Below are 15,652 nucleotides of genomic sequence, written 5' to 3' on the forward strand. Positions count from 1 at the left end.
CACATCTCCCCCACAGTGCAGGAGATGTTAGAAGTACATGAATCACTGCTAATCAGAAACTGTAGCCTGTCCAGGTGCTTTGCAAGAGTACACTTTACACACTTTAACATGACTCAAGATTTTTTTCACATAGTTTTAACACTGATCTGGTTTGATAGTTTTGTTAATATTACTTAAAATATTCTTAGAAAATAGCCTTTTTGTAAAGCACGATAGTGTAGCTTGAGGTTCCGATGTTCTCTCTTAAGGTGGCACAGAAAGTGTAGGTTTTGTGACTGTGTGCAGAATGTATCCTCTGAAGTTGAGCATGTGCTTTTGTATAATGATTCCTGTTGCACACAGTTGTCTTTCTACTGACCCTAGTGTTGTTACTTCTGTTTTGCATTAGTCTAACGGAGGTTAAATAAGGCCTTTATTGTGGAGAATGCAATATAGGATAGAGGATACTCAGGAGAGAGTATTAAAATCTGCATAAAAACCAATTTCACATTACTTTGTTCCAGAATTTGGAGAATATATAAAAATAGATCAAAAATCAAAAGGATAAAAAATACATGGTTGTTTTAATAGTATATTTCATTTTTTATTAGCCTTTTGAGAACATGAGTCAATTTTCAAATGGTATCCAAGTGCCAGATTACTTTTTAATTATACCTGGATCAAGAAGGGTTTACCCATGGTGTGTATTTGCAAACAAGCTTTGAAGTACTGCAATGATTGTCAATAATGGTGTGTAGGAAGCTAGGGAGCTGGAATACAAAACCTGTGGCAGAGCACATACCCTGAATTGTGGGTACAAGTGAGCTGTAACAACACAACTCTGTTTGGACAAATGATTTTTAGCAAGACTTCTGGGTGGTAGCTAGGTAGTCAGACCTACTGTTGCACAGAATATCAGTGCTTTTGGCTTCCAGGAGGAACCCAGTCTTTAGTTCCAGGAGGGCACAGTACATTTAGAGAAGATTTCTGCGTTCCGCTGTAGGGCTTGGTTTGTTTCCTTTCCCAATTTAGAATCTCCGCACACTGATGTAGAGTCTGTCATGAAGTTCATCACTGATTTTGACTTGTGATTGTCCTACCTATCTACTGGTAGTTCAGTAAACCAAATTAAACCAGAGCTGTGACTCTGGCCTTCTCTTGGTCACGTCTTCTAAATTAATTAGTATCAACTTTGTCACTGGTAACTTTAATGGTTCTTGAAGCCCATTGTTTCTGTGTGTCAGGAGCACTGCCTTGTTCTTCCCCTAAAGAAAATGTTTCTAATAAATGTTTCATTGTTTGTGCTTTTTAGGGAGCAGTGATGTACAAGCTGTGTATCACACTAGTATCTCTCATTTTATTCTTGACACTTACCAAGAACTTTCCTATGGCATACATTATTGATAACGAATTTCTTGATAAAACTCCCTTCCTGTCAAGACTTGGTTACCTGTATGTTGTAACACAGGCAGCAAAACCAAAGTATTATTTTGCATGGACGTTGGGTAAGTCTGGCTACATTATGTATTTTTATGTGTAGCAAATAAGTTCCTAAATGGGGGAAGGAGGTCTGAAACCTGGGATGAGGGGGGAAATAAAATTGTCCTTAGACCTGTAGTTCATGTGGGAGATGTGTTCCTTTAGGCAGTGGACCCTGTGCTTGTTGGGGGGCTGATGCTAGGCCTTGCCTCTAAAGCACTGTGGGGTCCTGTACACACCCTGTCTTTGAGCAGTCCATAGAAAAGATGGGAGAACTGTGGGGAGCAAAGGAAGTGTTGGGAATGACCAAAATGTCTGCAAGGAAAAGGGAGAGAAGTAAGAGAGCTCACTGAAGAGGGAAAAAAATTCTTTTAGGAGCCAGTCAGACTGGTGGTCAAAAAAATCTTTTTACATTTTACCTTCATCTTTTACAAGTCATGTTTCACCATCTATGTGTGAGGAGTCAAATCCTTTAGGCCGGGCTGAAAATCTTCTGGATTTTTTTGCTGGTATTAGAAGACATTGTGTGTAGGGAGATCCTGGAAGTCCAGCAAGGAATGCACATATCTTGAGACTGAGCAGGGTGTCACTGAGATGGGATTGAAATAGCCAGGGAGATTCATTGCAAGGCTGTGATTAAACTGCTGGGAATAAAGCTGTCAGATTCAGGGAAGGCAGCCAGGACTGGCTTGTGTGGGATGGGAAAGGCTTTGAGATAAAGAATGGCTTGCTCACAAACTTACTTTTGTGGGATCCAGTATTAAATTGTTGCCTCCATTTTTTCTGGCACTATAGTTAACTGGAAGGCCATTATTAAAGAGATAAACTGAATTTGTATTTGTGACAAGAGCAGGCTGCAGAGGCCCTAGAAATGTCTTACAAATAAGGCAGTTAGCAGAAAAGTATGCATTGCATAGTGGAGGGTGAGGCCTCATCTATTCACATCCCAAATCCAGGCAGCAGAACAGCAGGCACTTTATCCTTTTCATATCCTTTCCCAGTTTTGCTCCCGGTGGCATGGCCCAGGGCATTACAAAAGCCCTGCTGAAACGGGCTGGTAAATGCTTCCTGTCCTCAGGCCAGGACAGCCACGCTGTCGCTGTAGTGTGGGAGCTGCACCGCCCAGACCCATGGAAAGAAAATTCCGCTTCTCGCTGGGATAGTTCTGGGAACCTGGCTGCAAACCTAACTCTCAGCTGTCACTGAAACCTCTTTGGGTCCGAGTGCCTCCAAGCAAGGAGCTGTGAAAGCCGTGCACAGCCCAAGCTGTTCCAGTCTGCAGGGAAACGAAGCTCTGCGGAGCTTGAGGAGATTCGTGCTCCTGAGCAGCTTGAGGGTGCACAGTTGTGACTTTTCTGTGCTTCACACCATGCTCTACAGACAGTAGCCTGGGAAGCAAAAGGCCAAGGGGGATGCTATGTAATTATTGCTCATCCCATGATTCCTGGTTTCTTGGTTTTGGCCAAGAAACACTAATTATTTAGTCCCTGCTACCCTTGGAGTAAGGAGGAGCAAATCCAGGAGTCCACTGCTCTGGGGCAATGGTTATGTGCAGCTCCAGTCTCTGAGATTGGGCAGGATCTCCTGAGAAGATAAAAAACATGGAGAGCTTTCTTTCCATCAGTAAAATCGATCTCATTTAGAAAAGCGGAAAACAAAAAAAGTAAGTATCAGGTTGGAGAAGGTTGCTTGTTTATTTATTTATTGTTAGTCTTGTTGCTTATAATTAGGTTCCCTCCGTAGTTTTGTGCACTAGGGCTTCTCCATGAGCTTGTGCCTATACTGACAGCATTTACAAAGTAAAATCCTGGGGAAGAAATGCCGACCTTTTTAAAGAATAACCAGGCTTGTATTTTGTAAATGACCTGGAAGGAAAAGCCTAACCTGTATTTGTGCTTCCCTCTCTCTTCCAATGATCCTCAGTGTTGGCTGCAACTAGTGATCTGGAGACAATAATGAATTCTCCCTTCTGTTTTCTTAGTACTCCAAGTAGCTATTTCTAGCAGGGGCACATTGAAATCAGAATCTTGAGACCCACTGATGAGGTGACTCCCAGGCACTCTGAGAAGGGAGGTGGTTGACAAGAGTGCATCAGTGTGTAATGCCTACTGTTATCCAGGCTTTTACTTGCTGTAAGGTAGCTACATGTGTAACTGAAGTTACTCAATATTTGGTTCATAGAGATGTTGAGGCACTTTAGTGAGGCACTCAGCAGCAGGATTAGCAAAAGGCTTTGTCTGCAGAATTCTGAATGACAGTCTTAATTAACATAGCCATGTTGGAACTCTTAATAGAAATAATAAGCATGCCTTTAAGATATTAAGGTTTTTTTGAATTCTGGAAAATGCTGTGACATCCAGGTGCCCTTTTGAGAAAATTGTTCATTCATTTTATGGTAATATCTGTCTCAGATGAATAATAAAGGCCAAATAATAGGAAAAGTAATTTATATTCATTGTTATTTTATTATTTCTTCTGCAGAAGGAGTAACTACTCTTTCCCCTTGTGTAGCCTTATAGTAATGCCCTTTTGCAAAGAAGAAGCTTCTCCTAGAAATAGAGGTTGCTAAATCCTACAAAGCTGTCTTGAATGTTTGTTTCGTGCCATACTGACTTGTAAGAAAACATGTCTTTCCAGCAGTCTGATTTTGACCTGTTTTGCTTTGACATTGCAGCAGATGCGGTCAACAATGCAGCTGGTTATGGATTCAGTGGAGTTGATGAGAGAGGCACTTTCCGCTGGGACCTGTTGTCCAATTTGAATATCTGGAACATTGAGGTGAGATACAGGAGTGGCTGCATTGGCATAATTATACAGAAATGAGCATGGTAATGGGTAAGGGCTTTACTGAAAGGAAATCTATGCTACCAGGCTGCTCCTCTTTAGCACGAAGAGGTTTTGTATTTTATCTGTTGGACAGATACAATGCATCTGTCTCACAGGCCTCCTCTTGCTCTGTATTCTAAACAGGTTGTATTTCTAAATAGTTTTGTGAGGGCTAAAAATAATGATATCAGATATTTAATAAATGAGCAGTCAATTACTGTAGATTGAGGCTGAGCTCAGTGGGTCAGTAAATTGTTCGCAGCTATGATTCTTCACCATCTGTGATGTGTTCTGTTTATTTGCTTCTAACAATCTTTCACTTTTGTAGCCCAGTTGAGATGAGTGGTGGTAGTGAAAGAGGCTGCCACAAGTGGCACAGACACGTGCAAGGGCTGAACTGCCTCTGGTATGTGGAGAAAAGTAAGGGTAGGAGAAATAACAGGTACAAACCAAGAAACCTGAGTGGGAGCTGAGAGGGGCACATGGAGCTTAGGTGGGTGCTGGTCTAGAACACCATGCTGGGAGCCACACTGTTCTCAAAACATCTCTCACTCCTTCCCTGTGACTGCTGCATACTTTTAAGATCTATTAGCCTTTTGAAAACTATTCATGTTTGTATCTCTAATGCAAAAGATGGCCCACATAATTTGTTTGCCGAGAAGAATATTTTGTGAGTGCCAGTGAGATCTGGAAATATTTATGTGTCTGTGACTGCTTTCTAAAGGCTTCTATTTTAGAAATAGGAGAAGCCTCCCTCTGTAATTCTCCAGTTGTGATTTTAAAAGTAATCACAGCTAAAAATAAGTTGATTGTTTTATTGCTGAACAATCTGTGACTAAGTGAATGTGCTGTAATAGCTCTTCTCAAAAATGAAATAACTCCTGTAATTCTTCCTTGAAGATGCCAAAATTGGAAGTCTCATTTCACATGCCCTGTTTTTCAACATTCTTTCTCTTTTTCTTTTTTAACCATGATTAATCCTCAGTGTAGTCCTTGATGAGTACAGGATACACAGCCCAGAAATGCTTTACACTTCTAGATGACAGGAACACCCTAGATACCACTCTGAGATCTTGAATCTATATCTGATTCATTTTTGGGGCAGGAGATGATTCTTTGATGGGCTGAGGCAGCTTCTGTTTGAAGGAGGAAAGTAAAATGCAGCCAGTACTCTTCAGTCAAGCCAAATGAAGGAGCCTTTGCTCTTCTCTACCCACTGAACTGATGGCCTCTCAAAACTTACTTATTTTATGGGTCATATGGGTGACAGAGATTAGAAATTGTTTCCAAGAGCATAAAATAGGGTGTTGCCTGACCTTTTCATGTTTGCAATGAGAAAAAGAAAGGCTACAGAGACCATGGCTTTGGCTAAGCCCTGAACCATGACTTTATGTGCCAACAGCAATGCTGGCAGTTGAAATATGATTGCACAGGGTATACAGATACAGTCTATATATTCAGCAGGTATAGCCACCTGCACGTGTAAAATTACCTCAGAGCTGGGGACTTGAGTGCTAAATGTGACTATCTGATCTGTAGAAAAGATAAGCACGTGGAAGGGCTTGTGTGGGCCTTAAAACATGACAGGGGCTAAGCCCACGTGGGGGACTTGAAAGCCTTGGCAGCGTGCTTGTTTTGACAGCCAGCAACTACTTCCTCTCTTGGTAATGTAACAGGGGAACTTAAAGGAGGCCAAAAGAGAGTGACAATATTAGTTGGAAGAGAAACTGTGTTTTTCTTGGCTTCTCATGGTGCAGTAATGCAATTAAAATGTGGCAGTGCTGCATTGGGAATTGTTAATCGTTTTAACTCTTTAAATGCAGAGGATGAAATGCTAGCTTTAAGGATTCTGTGTGGAAGTGGAAAGATATTTGCTCATTCCCCTTGGAAGCCTTTGCCCTTAATCCATTTTTTCAGTCATTTTTTCCATCCCATGCCTTCAGCTGATATGGCATAATATTGTGGTGTCACTGAATCACGTCCCCACTTGGCCAGGGTGTACTTGGAGGCTTCTGCCAGCAGGCGAGGGACCAAGGTGGAGTTGGGAGGTGAAGTTGATCAGCAGAAGGGGAACTGATGCTGAACAACAGAGTCCAGCAGTCCCCCAAAGCTGGGGGAGCTCAGAGGAGGAGGTATGGGTGGCTCTCTCAGGATACTGGAGTCCACTCTGGTTTCTCAAGCTTAGGTGGGCTGAGAATTGGCTTCTAAATTTAGTCCGAATTTTTTTGCCCATGTTTTTCAGTCTTCCCCCTTCCTTCTCTAAATAGTAATAATAATAATAAAAATAATAATAAATGTTTGGGGTTTTTTTTAAATAACATTTTGGTTTAGTACCACCGTAGGGAAGTCCAGATTACATAAAGATATCTCTTCCAGAAATAAAGCTTTTTATGAACTGAAAGGAAGGCCAAGCATATAAAACAAGAAAGCTTCTCAGAATGCCCATTATTTGAAAAGGAACCAAACACTATATTTAATTATATGAGACAAAGTGAGATTTTAGAGCAAGTTCCAAGTGTTAGCAGTGAGCCATCAGCCTAGTTAATGTCCCTCCCAAGTCATATTAGTCTAATGATGGATTGTGACACAGTCATCATAAAAGTTAGCTGCTAGAATTAATATTTTCCATGTACCTCCTCACTAATTTAAATTGCAAGTAGTATTTTACAGGCTTCATTACTGACATTTCATGTGAACTTCTTTCTCAGACTGCAACAAGTTTTAAAATGTACATTGAAAACTGGAACATTCAGACAGCTGCCTGGCTGAAACGGTAAGAGTAATGAAACAGTTACATGTTTGTGAGATCCAAAAGCTCTCCATGGCCTGGAAAAACGCTGCTTGGTAGCTCTCATAAATATAAACCCTCTTATTCTTCCTTTGTTTCCTGTGTCTGTAATAGCTGGTGCAATACAAGGGTATTTGGTGCTGTAAAGTTTTATTGCTGCAAGTGTAAAATGCTCCTATTTTATATATGAGCAGCAAAGTTATAAACAAACTGTTCAAAACTTCCATAATAGAAAGCAATAGCATTTTGTTGTTTCCCTCTATTAACTTTCCTGTACTGTTTTTCTTTGCTATGTTAGGTTTCCCACACTGAGGTGAGTCTTGCTGTGTTACTGGGATCCAGAAATTCAGTGAGAAATAAGGTCAAAATCTTCAGAGCCCCAGCATAGTCCGGTTTGGAGTTACCCTAAGATGCTTGCCAGGCAGTCCTTGTTTAGGATATGGGGAAGATACTTATAGCACTGAGATGATCTAATTTTAACCTGTGACTGTTAAGGCACATATTATAAATACTAGCATAAGTCCAAATTTTTTAGATTGGACTGTGTCTCATTACTCATTTCACTTTCTGATGTGATTAAAGTTCAGCATAAAGTCTATGTAGTGTCAGAAATGCAGGCACAGATTTATTGTAGTTATTGTAACTAAATCTTAAAAGTCAATACATCTTAAAAGTCAATATCCACTATTTTTCATTATTAAGATGGTTCCTGGTAAGAAATGCATTATCTTGACTTATTTCTGTGGAGCACAGCATTTGATTTAAAATTCAGATAGCCAAATAGACTGGGTGTTGTTTTCTTGAACTGTTATCCTTTCATCTCGGGAGTAAGATTTTTGCTGCTAAAGTTAGCTGGAATCCCCTGTTTTGCAATAGTTTACGGCACTCCCTGTTGTTCCCAGCATCTGCCAGATAACTGTGCCTAAAAATACCTCTCTTCACTAGAGTGAAGGGTGGGGTCACATCTCTTTGTCTTTCAACTTGTTCTTGATCTGTCATCAGAGTTTGGAAGGCTAATGTATGATTCCAGATAGAGATGTAAAGGTGAACAAAGTCTTGCCTGCCCTTTATTCCATTATTGATTTAAATGCTTTGAGCACCAGAAATATTTGTATAGGCACTCTTTGGGAACTCATTTGCATACAAGCATACTTCCTCATTCCATCTAAACCTCCACTTAAATGAAGGGAGAGTGTCTCATGCCCTAGCCTGTGACTAAACAAAGATAAGACAGCTAAGAAAACACAGAGTAAGACCTTAGAAACAGAAAGATTTCAAGCACAGTGGCCACGGTTCAACCTCTTCTGTTTTGTTTTCATTTTTGCAGTGTCTGCTATGACAGAGCTCCCTGGTACCCTACGGCTTTAACATTTATCCTGTCGGCCCTGTGGCATGGTATCTATCCTGGATATTATTTTACGTTTCTCACTGGAATCCTTATCACACTCGCAGCCAGAGCAGTATGTACCTTTCATTGTTCTCTTCTAAGGCTAGACACTATCCAGCTGTCAGCTGCACCCTCACATGGTCAAGCAGCTTGTCTCTGCTGTGAGCCCTCTTTCATGCCTTTGCAGGCTTGATGCTCACTGAAACTCTTGTGTATTGATGCTAATTGCAAAGTACCCAGCAGTTATAACCAGCACCAATTCTGGACATGATGCACTGCTGTCCCTGGCTGTCAAAGGAAATGTTGCTTGAGGAGGTATAGTTAGAGGTGCCACCAGCTATGTCCATGCAGTTAAATTAGCTTGGGATTCAAAGTCATGTGGGATTCCAGACTTGTGCTGGGTCATGTTGCCTGTATGCTGGCTTGTAATTAACTCTGGGCCCAGTCTTGCACAAGAAGCTGCTTTGGGTTGAGCATTAGCCCAAACTTGAACAATTTGTGTGGATACAATTGATGCAGTAAAATGGTCTCTGTGTTTATGGGCCTTATTTTGTGTAGAGTCACCAAAGGCAGAACAGGGTTCATGTCTCACTATTGTTAAATTTATCACTGCTGATCTTTCAGGCTGAACCAGACACTTGTGCAGGGCTGGGAAGCACAACTGTTGTCTTTTGGAGATGACTATGGATAAAGAACCAGGTTAATCTGAAAGGAGAATTAAACTAGTGACCAGTATTAACCACTATCCCTAGGGCAGGTTGCTTTGCCTCTCATTTATGAGGATTTCACAGATGTGAAACTAACTTAAAATCTCTAGGGAACGGCACACACTTGTAGGTATAAGCACTTGCTCATTTTAAGTAACTTTGATTTACTGTTGATAACCAGTAAGAAATGAAAGTCAGGAGGGAGGAACAGCTTCCCTCCCAAAAAATATTGTACCAGACATCCAGAATGAGAGAGTCTGCACCTGTGGTTATGACAGAGCAAACTGGGGGCCACTTCTCTGTTTGCCACTGGTTGACTGTGAGATCTTGAAAATGCCACACATCTGTATTCTTGCTCCCAGTGCTTTGTGACTGGTGAATAAACCTTCCTGTGATACTAATGCTGATGGTAAACAGAGTCATGCACTGCTGTGTGTCTGTGTGGCTTTGCCTAAGAAATGTTTATATAATTTTCTGCTTACCTGCAGATAAGGAACAACTTCAGACATTACTTCCTCTCGTCAGTGCCTCTTAAGATAGCCTACGATGTAGTTACCTGGGCGGTCACTCAGCTGGCTGTGAGCTACACTGTCGCACCATTCGTCATGCTGGCTGTGGAGCCCACCATCAAGTTTTACAAGTAAGTCCTCTTCCCTTGACATTACTCTCCAGGATGCCATAGACTTTCGTTAAATAACCCAAACCACGCTGAAAGGCAGTTAGCATTTCATCAAATTTGAAAGGAGCCCAGACAGGATACTTGCTAAAGTATAAGTGCTGACTTTTGCACTCTTGTAACGTAATGAGATAATAACAATGCCAAGGCACAGCACTTTGGTTGCTCTTCTCATTCTGTGTCCTTACATGACATTTCATATACTGGGTTTCCCTTTCCAAAACAGCTGGGCCTCAACCATTAGCAGTAGCCAAGGATGAAGAAGTTAAGAATAATGTGAGCTGGCAGTAGCAAGGAGATGCTGAGCAAAGACCAGGCTTCCAGCTGCTGAATGCGTATAAGGGGAGGTGTGATGCATCAGCAGGAGATATGGAGGGCTCCTGGCAGAACATTGCTCCTTGAAATCAATGTGCTTTTCATTATGAAAGTGTGCTTCTCTTCTTACAAAGGGAGTACTTGAGATTCCTTAAAAATAAGATTCCTTAAAATAAGAAGGTGCAACTGGTGTTGCAGAACACATTGAATGTGCTCTAATAAAACCAAGTTGAAATAGAAAAATTGAGAAAATAATTAGAAAAGGGAAACAGGACTACATGGCTTTACTCTTCTTTCATTTTACTGTCAATATAGAGTAACAGCTTTTGGTTCAGAAGAAAGTCAATTCCCTCCACCAACATAAAAGACACAAAACTGGTAGTCAAGATAGCTGCTGTCTTGTTGCAGGAGGCTGAATTTTAACATTTTCTATTCCTGTTTCTTGAAACATTTGATTTCAACACAGAAAACTTATGATGGAGTAAGAATTTTCCAGATCTTTCTTAGCTTCATTTCTTAATAATTTTGCCCTGCTGACTTTTGCCCTGGTTAACTTTGAACATAGTTAACATTTGAATTTAGAGACTCGTAAGCTAGGAAATGTTCTGGTTTTGGACTAGGGCATGAATTTTGGAGCACTTCACACCACAGGCACTGTTTTTAAGTGTCTTACAAGGATATTAAGAACTATGGTAAGAAGCATAGATGAGACCACAGAAATGTGCATTGCTATGTTTAACAGCTGGACCATACTGGTCCCAATCATCATCTTCCCCAAGTTGCCAGAACCTCATCTATTTGGTTTAAGTATTTTTTATTTCTCTTCAAACTTGTGTATACTGAATAATTTGAAATAAAAATATTTGATGTTTAGAAACATACCAAATGCACATATCTCTGAGCAGTTACCTTCAAAAATGCAAGCGTTCTGTAAACGCCATTACCTGACCTTCTCCAGTTAAAAGCTGAGTGTTTTGATTTATTTCAGCTCTCAGCACTTTGGTTGAGTTTATTTCTGTCACTTTTTAAAATTCTTTTTGAACCACGAATGATATTTCTTCACAACTTGGCCTTGTAAATTCTAATGTTAGAAGAGAGATGGGCTGAATAAGTCTGGGGTTGAATTAGACGGGTTTATCTGAGCTGTCAGACTTTGGATTCTAGGGTTTGCTGATGGTTACCTTGCCCCATTATCATCCACAGCAGCATTTTCATCCATGCCAGCAGACACCATATTCTGAGACTGTGTGAAATTCAAGGGTATATTTTTGTGCTTTCTAGGTCAGGTTCATACATTCTGCATTCATCCCTTAGCAGTAAATTCTGCATATTGGGGTTGCAGAATTCATGTTATTCCCAACAAAAATATAATATTCTTTCTGCTTTTGTTCCCAGGTCTGTGTATTTTCACATGCACATTCTAAGCATCCTGGTGTTGCTCCTGTTACCAGTCAGACCTCAAACCCACTCTGCAAGAAGGGCTCAGAATCAGGCCATGCCGAACTCTATTAAAAACAAAGACAAATGATGCCTCCAAAGAAAACTGCCAGCAATGGGAAATCAAAGTGTTGTATTGTAAACAAAAAAATAAGAAGAAAAACGGGTTGCAGGAGGATCAAGGTACAAGACAAGTGGCATTTCTCTTGGCTATCTTAAAATCTCACTGGAGAGGGCAGAGAAGAGCCTGAATGACTGTAATTCAAATTATTCCAGTTAATGGAGATTTTACAGGCAACGTTTACAGGCTCCTGGGGCATTTCATTTTTATAATAAATATTTTTATGAAGTGTTTTTATATATTTAAACTTTTTCACAGAGAGGCATTTTTTTCTCTTTTACAGAAATACACAACTATTAATCAACAAATAATCATGTGGTTAGAGAGAGGTACAGAAAGCAGCTAGTAAAGAGTTAGACCGGGTGCCTGATAGCCTGGCGCTGTGGGCAGCTGTCAGGGGAAACTTTTCATCTCTTTTGGCTGTGGAGAGAGATGGTGCAAGTAGAAAACTACAGGCATGGGGTTGCTCAAGGTGCTGGCACTGACTTGTGCCCCAGCAGGGGGAAGTGGGAGTGGGGCTTTCCCCAGCAAACCCCGGAGCAGGGACTGCAGCCTGAGCTGGGCAGCAAAGGTACTTCACATCCTTCAATGTGACACCTGCTGGTGATGAAGGCAAAACAAGTCCCTTGGGATTTGGTATCTGGGAACAGTGATAACTGGCTAAGCCAAAATTTCAAGCCAAGTAAAAGAAAAACAAAAGGCAGAAGGGGGAACTGAAATCTAGAGTAAAAGAAGGGATATACAGCCTGTGGTCTGTAGGGCTGTGCTTCTCTAATGACACAGCCGGTGCTCATTGCTACATCAGCCTTACTTTGTAGTCTTAGTGATGCAACACTTCCTTTTTGGTATCAAAATGCGTGAGGAGCCATACAGGGTTAGTGTTTTAAAACCTGCAGTTATGGGTTAAATCTGAAAAAGCTTTGTAGTGGATCTGACTGTTCTACTCAAAAACATCCCATCTTAAGGAGGGGTTACATTCCAGCAGATAACACTAATAGGAAACCTGAACAGCAATTATCACTGTCATAATAAATCATTCTCTACAAAATATTGTGATCACCACAAGAGTTGAGACCGAGTCCTTGTGTGATCTTGACATCTGACTTAACTGTTGATGCAAGTTCCTCTGCTTGTAAAGTCCTTGACTGCCAGGGATGTTTTGAGGCTTGATTCCTAAGTGCTTGTTGTGCACCAAGATAACCTGCTGCAAAATGCTGTGTCAGGGTTTTTTATTATTTTTTTTCTTAAATCCACTTAACCCAGTAAAACAGCCTGGTACCACACATCAAAACCAACTGAAGCATTTTTTAAAATGTTTTCCAGGAATTTTTTTATCAGGATTTTGTAGAAGCAGTTCCCTTGTTAAAGTATTGGTATTACTTTTTTGACATTTAACTAATGTGTGATTGAGGAAAGAATCTGCTGTTTACTGCATTCTGATTTTTGAGTCAGATTAAAGTTTTGCAGAATCTTCGTGTTCTGAGAAGAAACAAATCAGTGAAACCAACAAAATTCCAAAAAAAGTGATTTTTTTTTCATTGATGGGAATTTTTTGTCCTGTGACCATATTATGATTTAGAGCATAGTTCATGGAAGATTTTATTTGCTAATTTATTTTAAAGGGCAAGATGGGATTAAAAGATTGATCTGAATAAACAATTTGCTTTGTGTCACTGCCTGGCATTATTGATCACTAACATCTAATGTGAAAAATGGGTGAGTGGGTGGGTGAAATCACACTTGTGAGGGAAGATGTTCAGGTCTGCTGGATTTTACAGCAGCTGAGCTTTCCATCCTGCTCCTGTTGAAATGGAGATAAGGTGACCCCTGTCTGTTTTCATGGCAGCTTTGCCCTTAACTTGGCTGGTCTTTTTTTGTCATGGTGTGTGTGTTCTCTTTGTGGCACCAGCCTCAGTTACATCTTGGGCATCTAATGTTGCCCTTGAGGTCTGATTCTGCCATTCCTGTATCCTGTGGGAGGGAACCAGGGCACATCCCCAGAATGGGATGGGGAGTTGGGTGTTGCTGCTCCTGGAATCCTGTGGGCTGAAGCCAATCTGCAATTGCCTCCCAGAAACAAAAGAAGCAGTGTGAGCTCTGCCAGAGCCAGCAAAATTCACACCAACTCTGGGCTTTGGCAAAAGTGAGGAAGGTAAATGTTCCCAGCAGGTTGGCCTTAGCACCTGCTTTGGAAAAAGAGTGCTCTCAAAGGTGTTTGGGGGTCTGTGCCCTGATATCTGCCTGCACTGCTCATGCCCTGTTCTGCAGTTCTTCCTGAGCTGTGTACATTCAAGAGAGGCCAGATATGATCAGAGGGGTTTCTCTTCTAGTGTTCCCCCAAGTGAAACTTGCTTATATGTAAAGCCATTGACTTATGTGTAGTTTCAGCTCCTATTATGTGGTGAATTAGTCTGGGCTAGTGAGAAAACTGTTACTCTCCTGTCATGTTGCCTTCTCAGCCTGAAACTCTCCCTGAAAACAGGTGCCCTGGGAATCAAAGAGAACCAGTCATACAGATTTAACGTGATATGTGTCATGAGCCAAAACTGAAACTGGCTTTTTGAAACATGGCATTTGCAGGGAAACTTGGTGGTTGAATTAGTCTTAAAGCTGGTTGGAAAAGAAGAAAATTAAGTAAAATCTTTGCTGTACTATGTTACTATGGACTAGGCAGCATACCTAGTCAAATGTGGCAGTCCTGCAAAGCTAACACAGAGTGGATGTAAATGGCTGTAAAAATTCCTCTGAAAAAAAAGGCTGTTAGCTTTGAGGTTACCTTGATCAATCTGTTGTGTTGAACCTTCCTCTCTTTTTCTTCTTCTCAGGGGGATGATATTTTGTTTTATAGAAAGACTGCAAACAGATGCTACTCTTTAGAGGAGACTCATGCTAGTAATGTGCATCTACTTTGCACAGGAGTATGTAATTCAAAGAGCCAAAGTAGAGATTCAGGTTAGAAAAAGATGATGTCAGGAACTTGAATTCTGGTAATTCTAATTCTTGTGTAATTTGAGAGTGTATTTCAGTGATCAAAATACATGGTGGTGATTAGCAACATGTTATTAGTTCCTAATCCCTCTCTGGGTTCTTAGTGCTGCAAAAAACTCAAGAGCAGCTAGAGAGATTCTGAAGAAAGCAACAATCTTGATGGCTTGTAAGAAAGAAATACAGGACTATCACACAGAAATGAGAAAGGTAGATTGTACTGAATGGAAAAAGGTTGACTTTAAATATGACAATACCAAAAAGACACCACCACCATTACCCCCTTGGATTGAAGGCATATTCTAGCTGTTGTTTTTCACCATATTTTGATTTTTCTAAACTAGAATTTGAGATGCACTTGGAAGAGAAAACTGAATAAAGAGTGAAACTTCATTTCAACTTAACTATGGGTCTCATATTTAAAGAGGCAAGTGCTCAGCAATTTTTTCAGTGAACTGAACGCACAGTGTACATTTTTACTGTCCTGTAAGCTGTCCCCCATCCTCAGTACATTGCTGCATGTCCACTTGGAGCTTGCCAAGCAATAGAGGCAGCACAAAAGTGGGATACAAGGTGGGCAGATATTTTTTTCTCCCTGTTTGGCTGCTCTGTTTTGTATGCATACATTGCACATAGCTGGGATTTTTGTATCACTTAAAATGAAGTAGGTGGGTGAGAAAGCTGTACATTTTCACTCTGTTGGTAGGTGTTTGCATAAAGCTGCAAATATACTTCTCTACACATGTAAAAGCAGGCCCTGATCTGGATTTTGTGGAAATACAAGTTGAAATCCCAACAGCCAAGGAAGTTTAGGGGCAAAATTCCTATCAGTGAGGTTAGTGACTCATGTTTAAACCCTTTGTTTTCTTGTCCCTGGACTGAGGACTTCAGAAAAATTATCTACTGGCTGCAGAATAAATAAAAACTTGTCTTTAATGTATAAGGGTAGAAT

The 15,652-nt window shown here is 40.7% G+C and overlaps 1 protein-coding gene across 2 annotated transcripts in view; it reads left to right on the forward strand.

Annotated features, from left to right (window-relative positions):
• The window catches only part of MBOAT1 (membrane bound O-acyltransferase domain containing 1), a 55,854-nt gene extending 42,466 nt beyond the window's left edge, over positions 1–13,388 (forward strand). For both annotated transcript variants that reach the window (XM_009093928.4, XM_050971288.1), the window contains 6 exons: positions 1,292–1,484; positions 4,133–4,236; positions 6,993–7,057; positions 8,400–8,532; positions 9,655–9,806; positions 11,553–13,388. In XM_009093928.4, the coding sequence (XP_009092176.3) occupies positions 1,292–1,484; positions 4,133–4,236; positions 6,993–7,057; positions 8,400–8,532; positions 9,655–9,806; positions 11,553–11,685 (780 nt within the window). In that variant the 3' untranslated portion in view covers positions 11,686–13,388. The remainder of the gene's footprint in view (positions 1–1,291; positions 1,485–4,132; positions 4,237–6,992; positions 7,058–8,399; positions 8,533–9,654; positions 9,807–11,552) is intronic.
• The last annotated feature ends 2,264 nt before the right edge of the window (positions 13,389–15,652 follow it).

This window comes from Serinus canaria, chromosome 2, assembly GCF_022539315.1.
Source record: "Serinus canaria isolate serCan28SL12 chromosome 2, serCan2020, whole genome shotgun sequence".
Lineage (NCBI taxonomy): Eukaryota > Metazoa > Chordata > Aves > Passeriformes > Fringillidae > Serinus > Serinus canaria.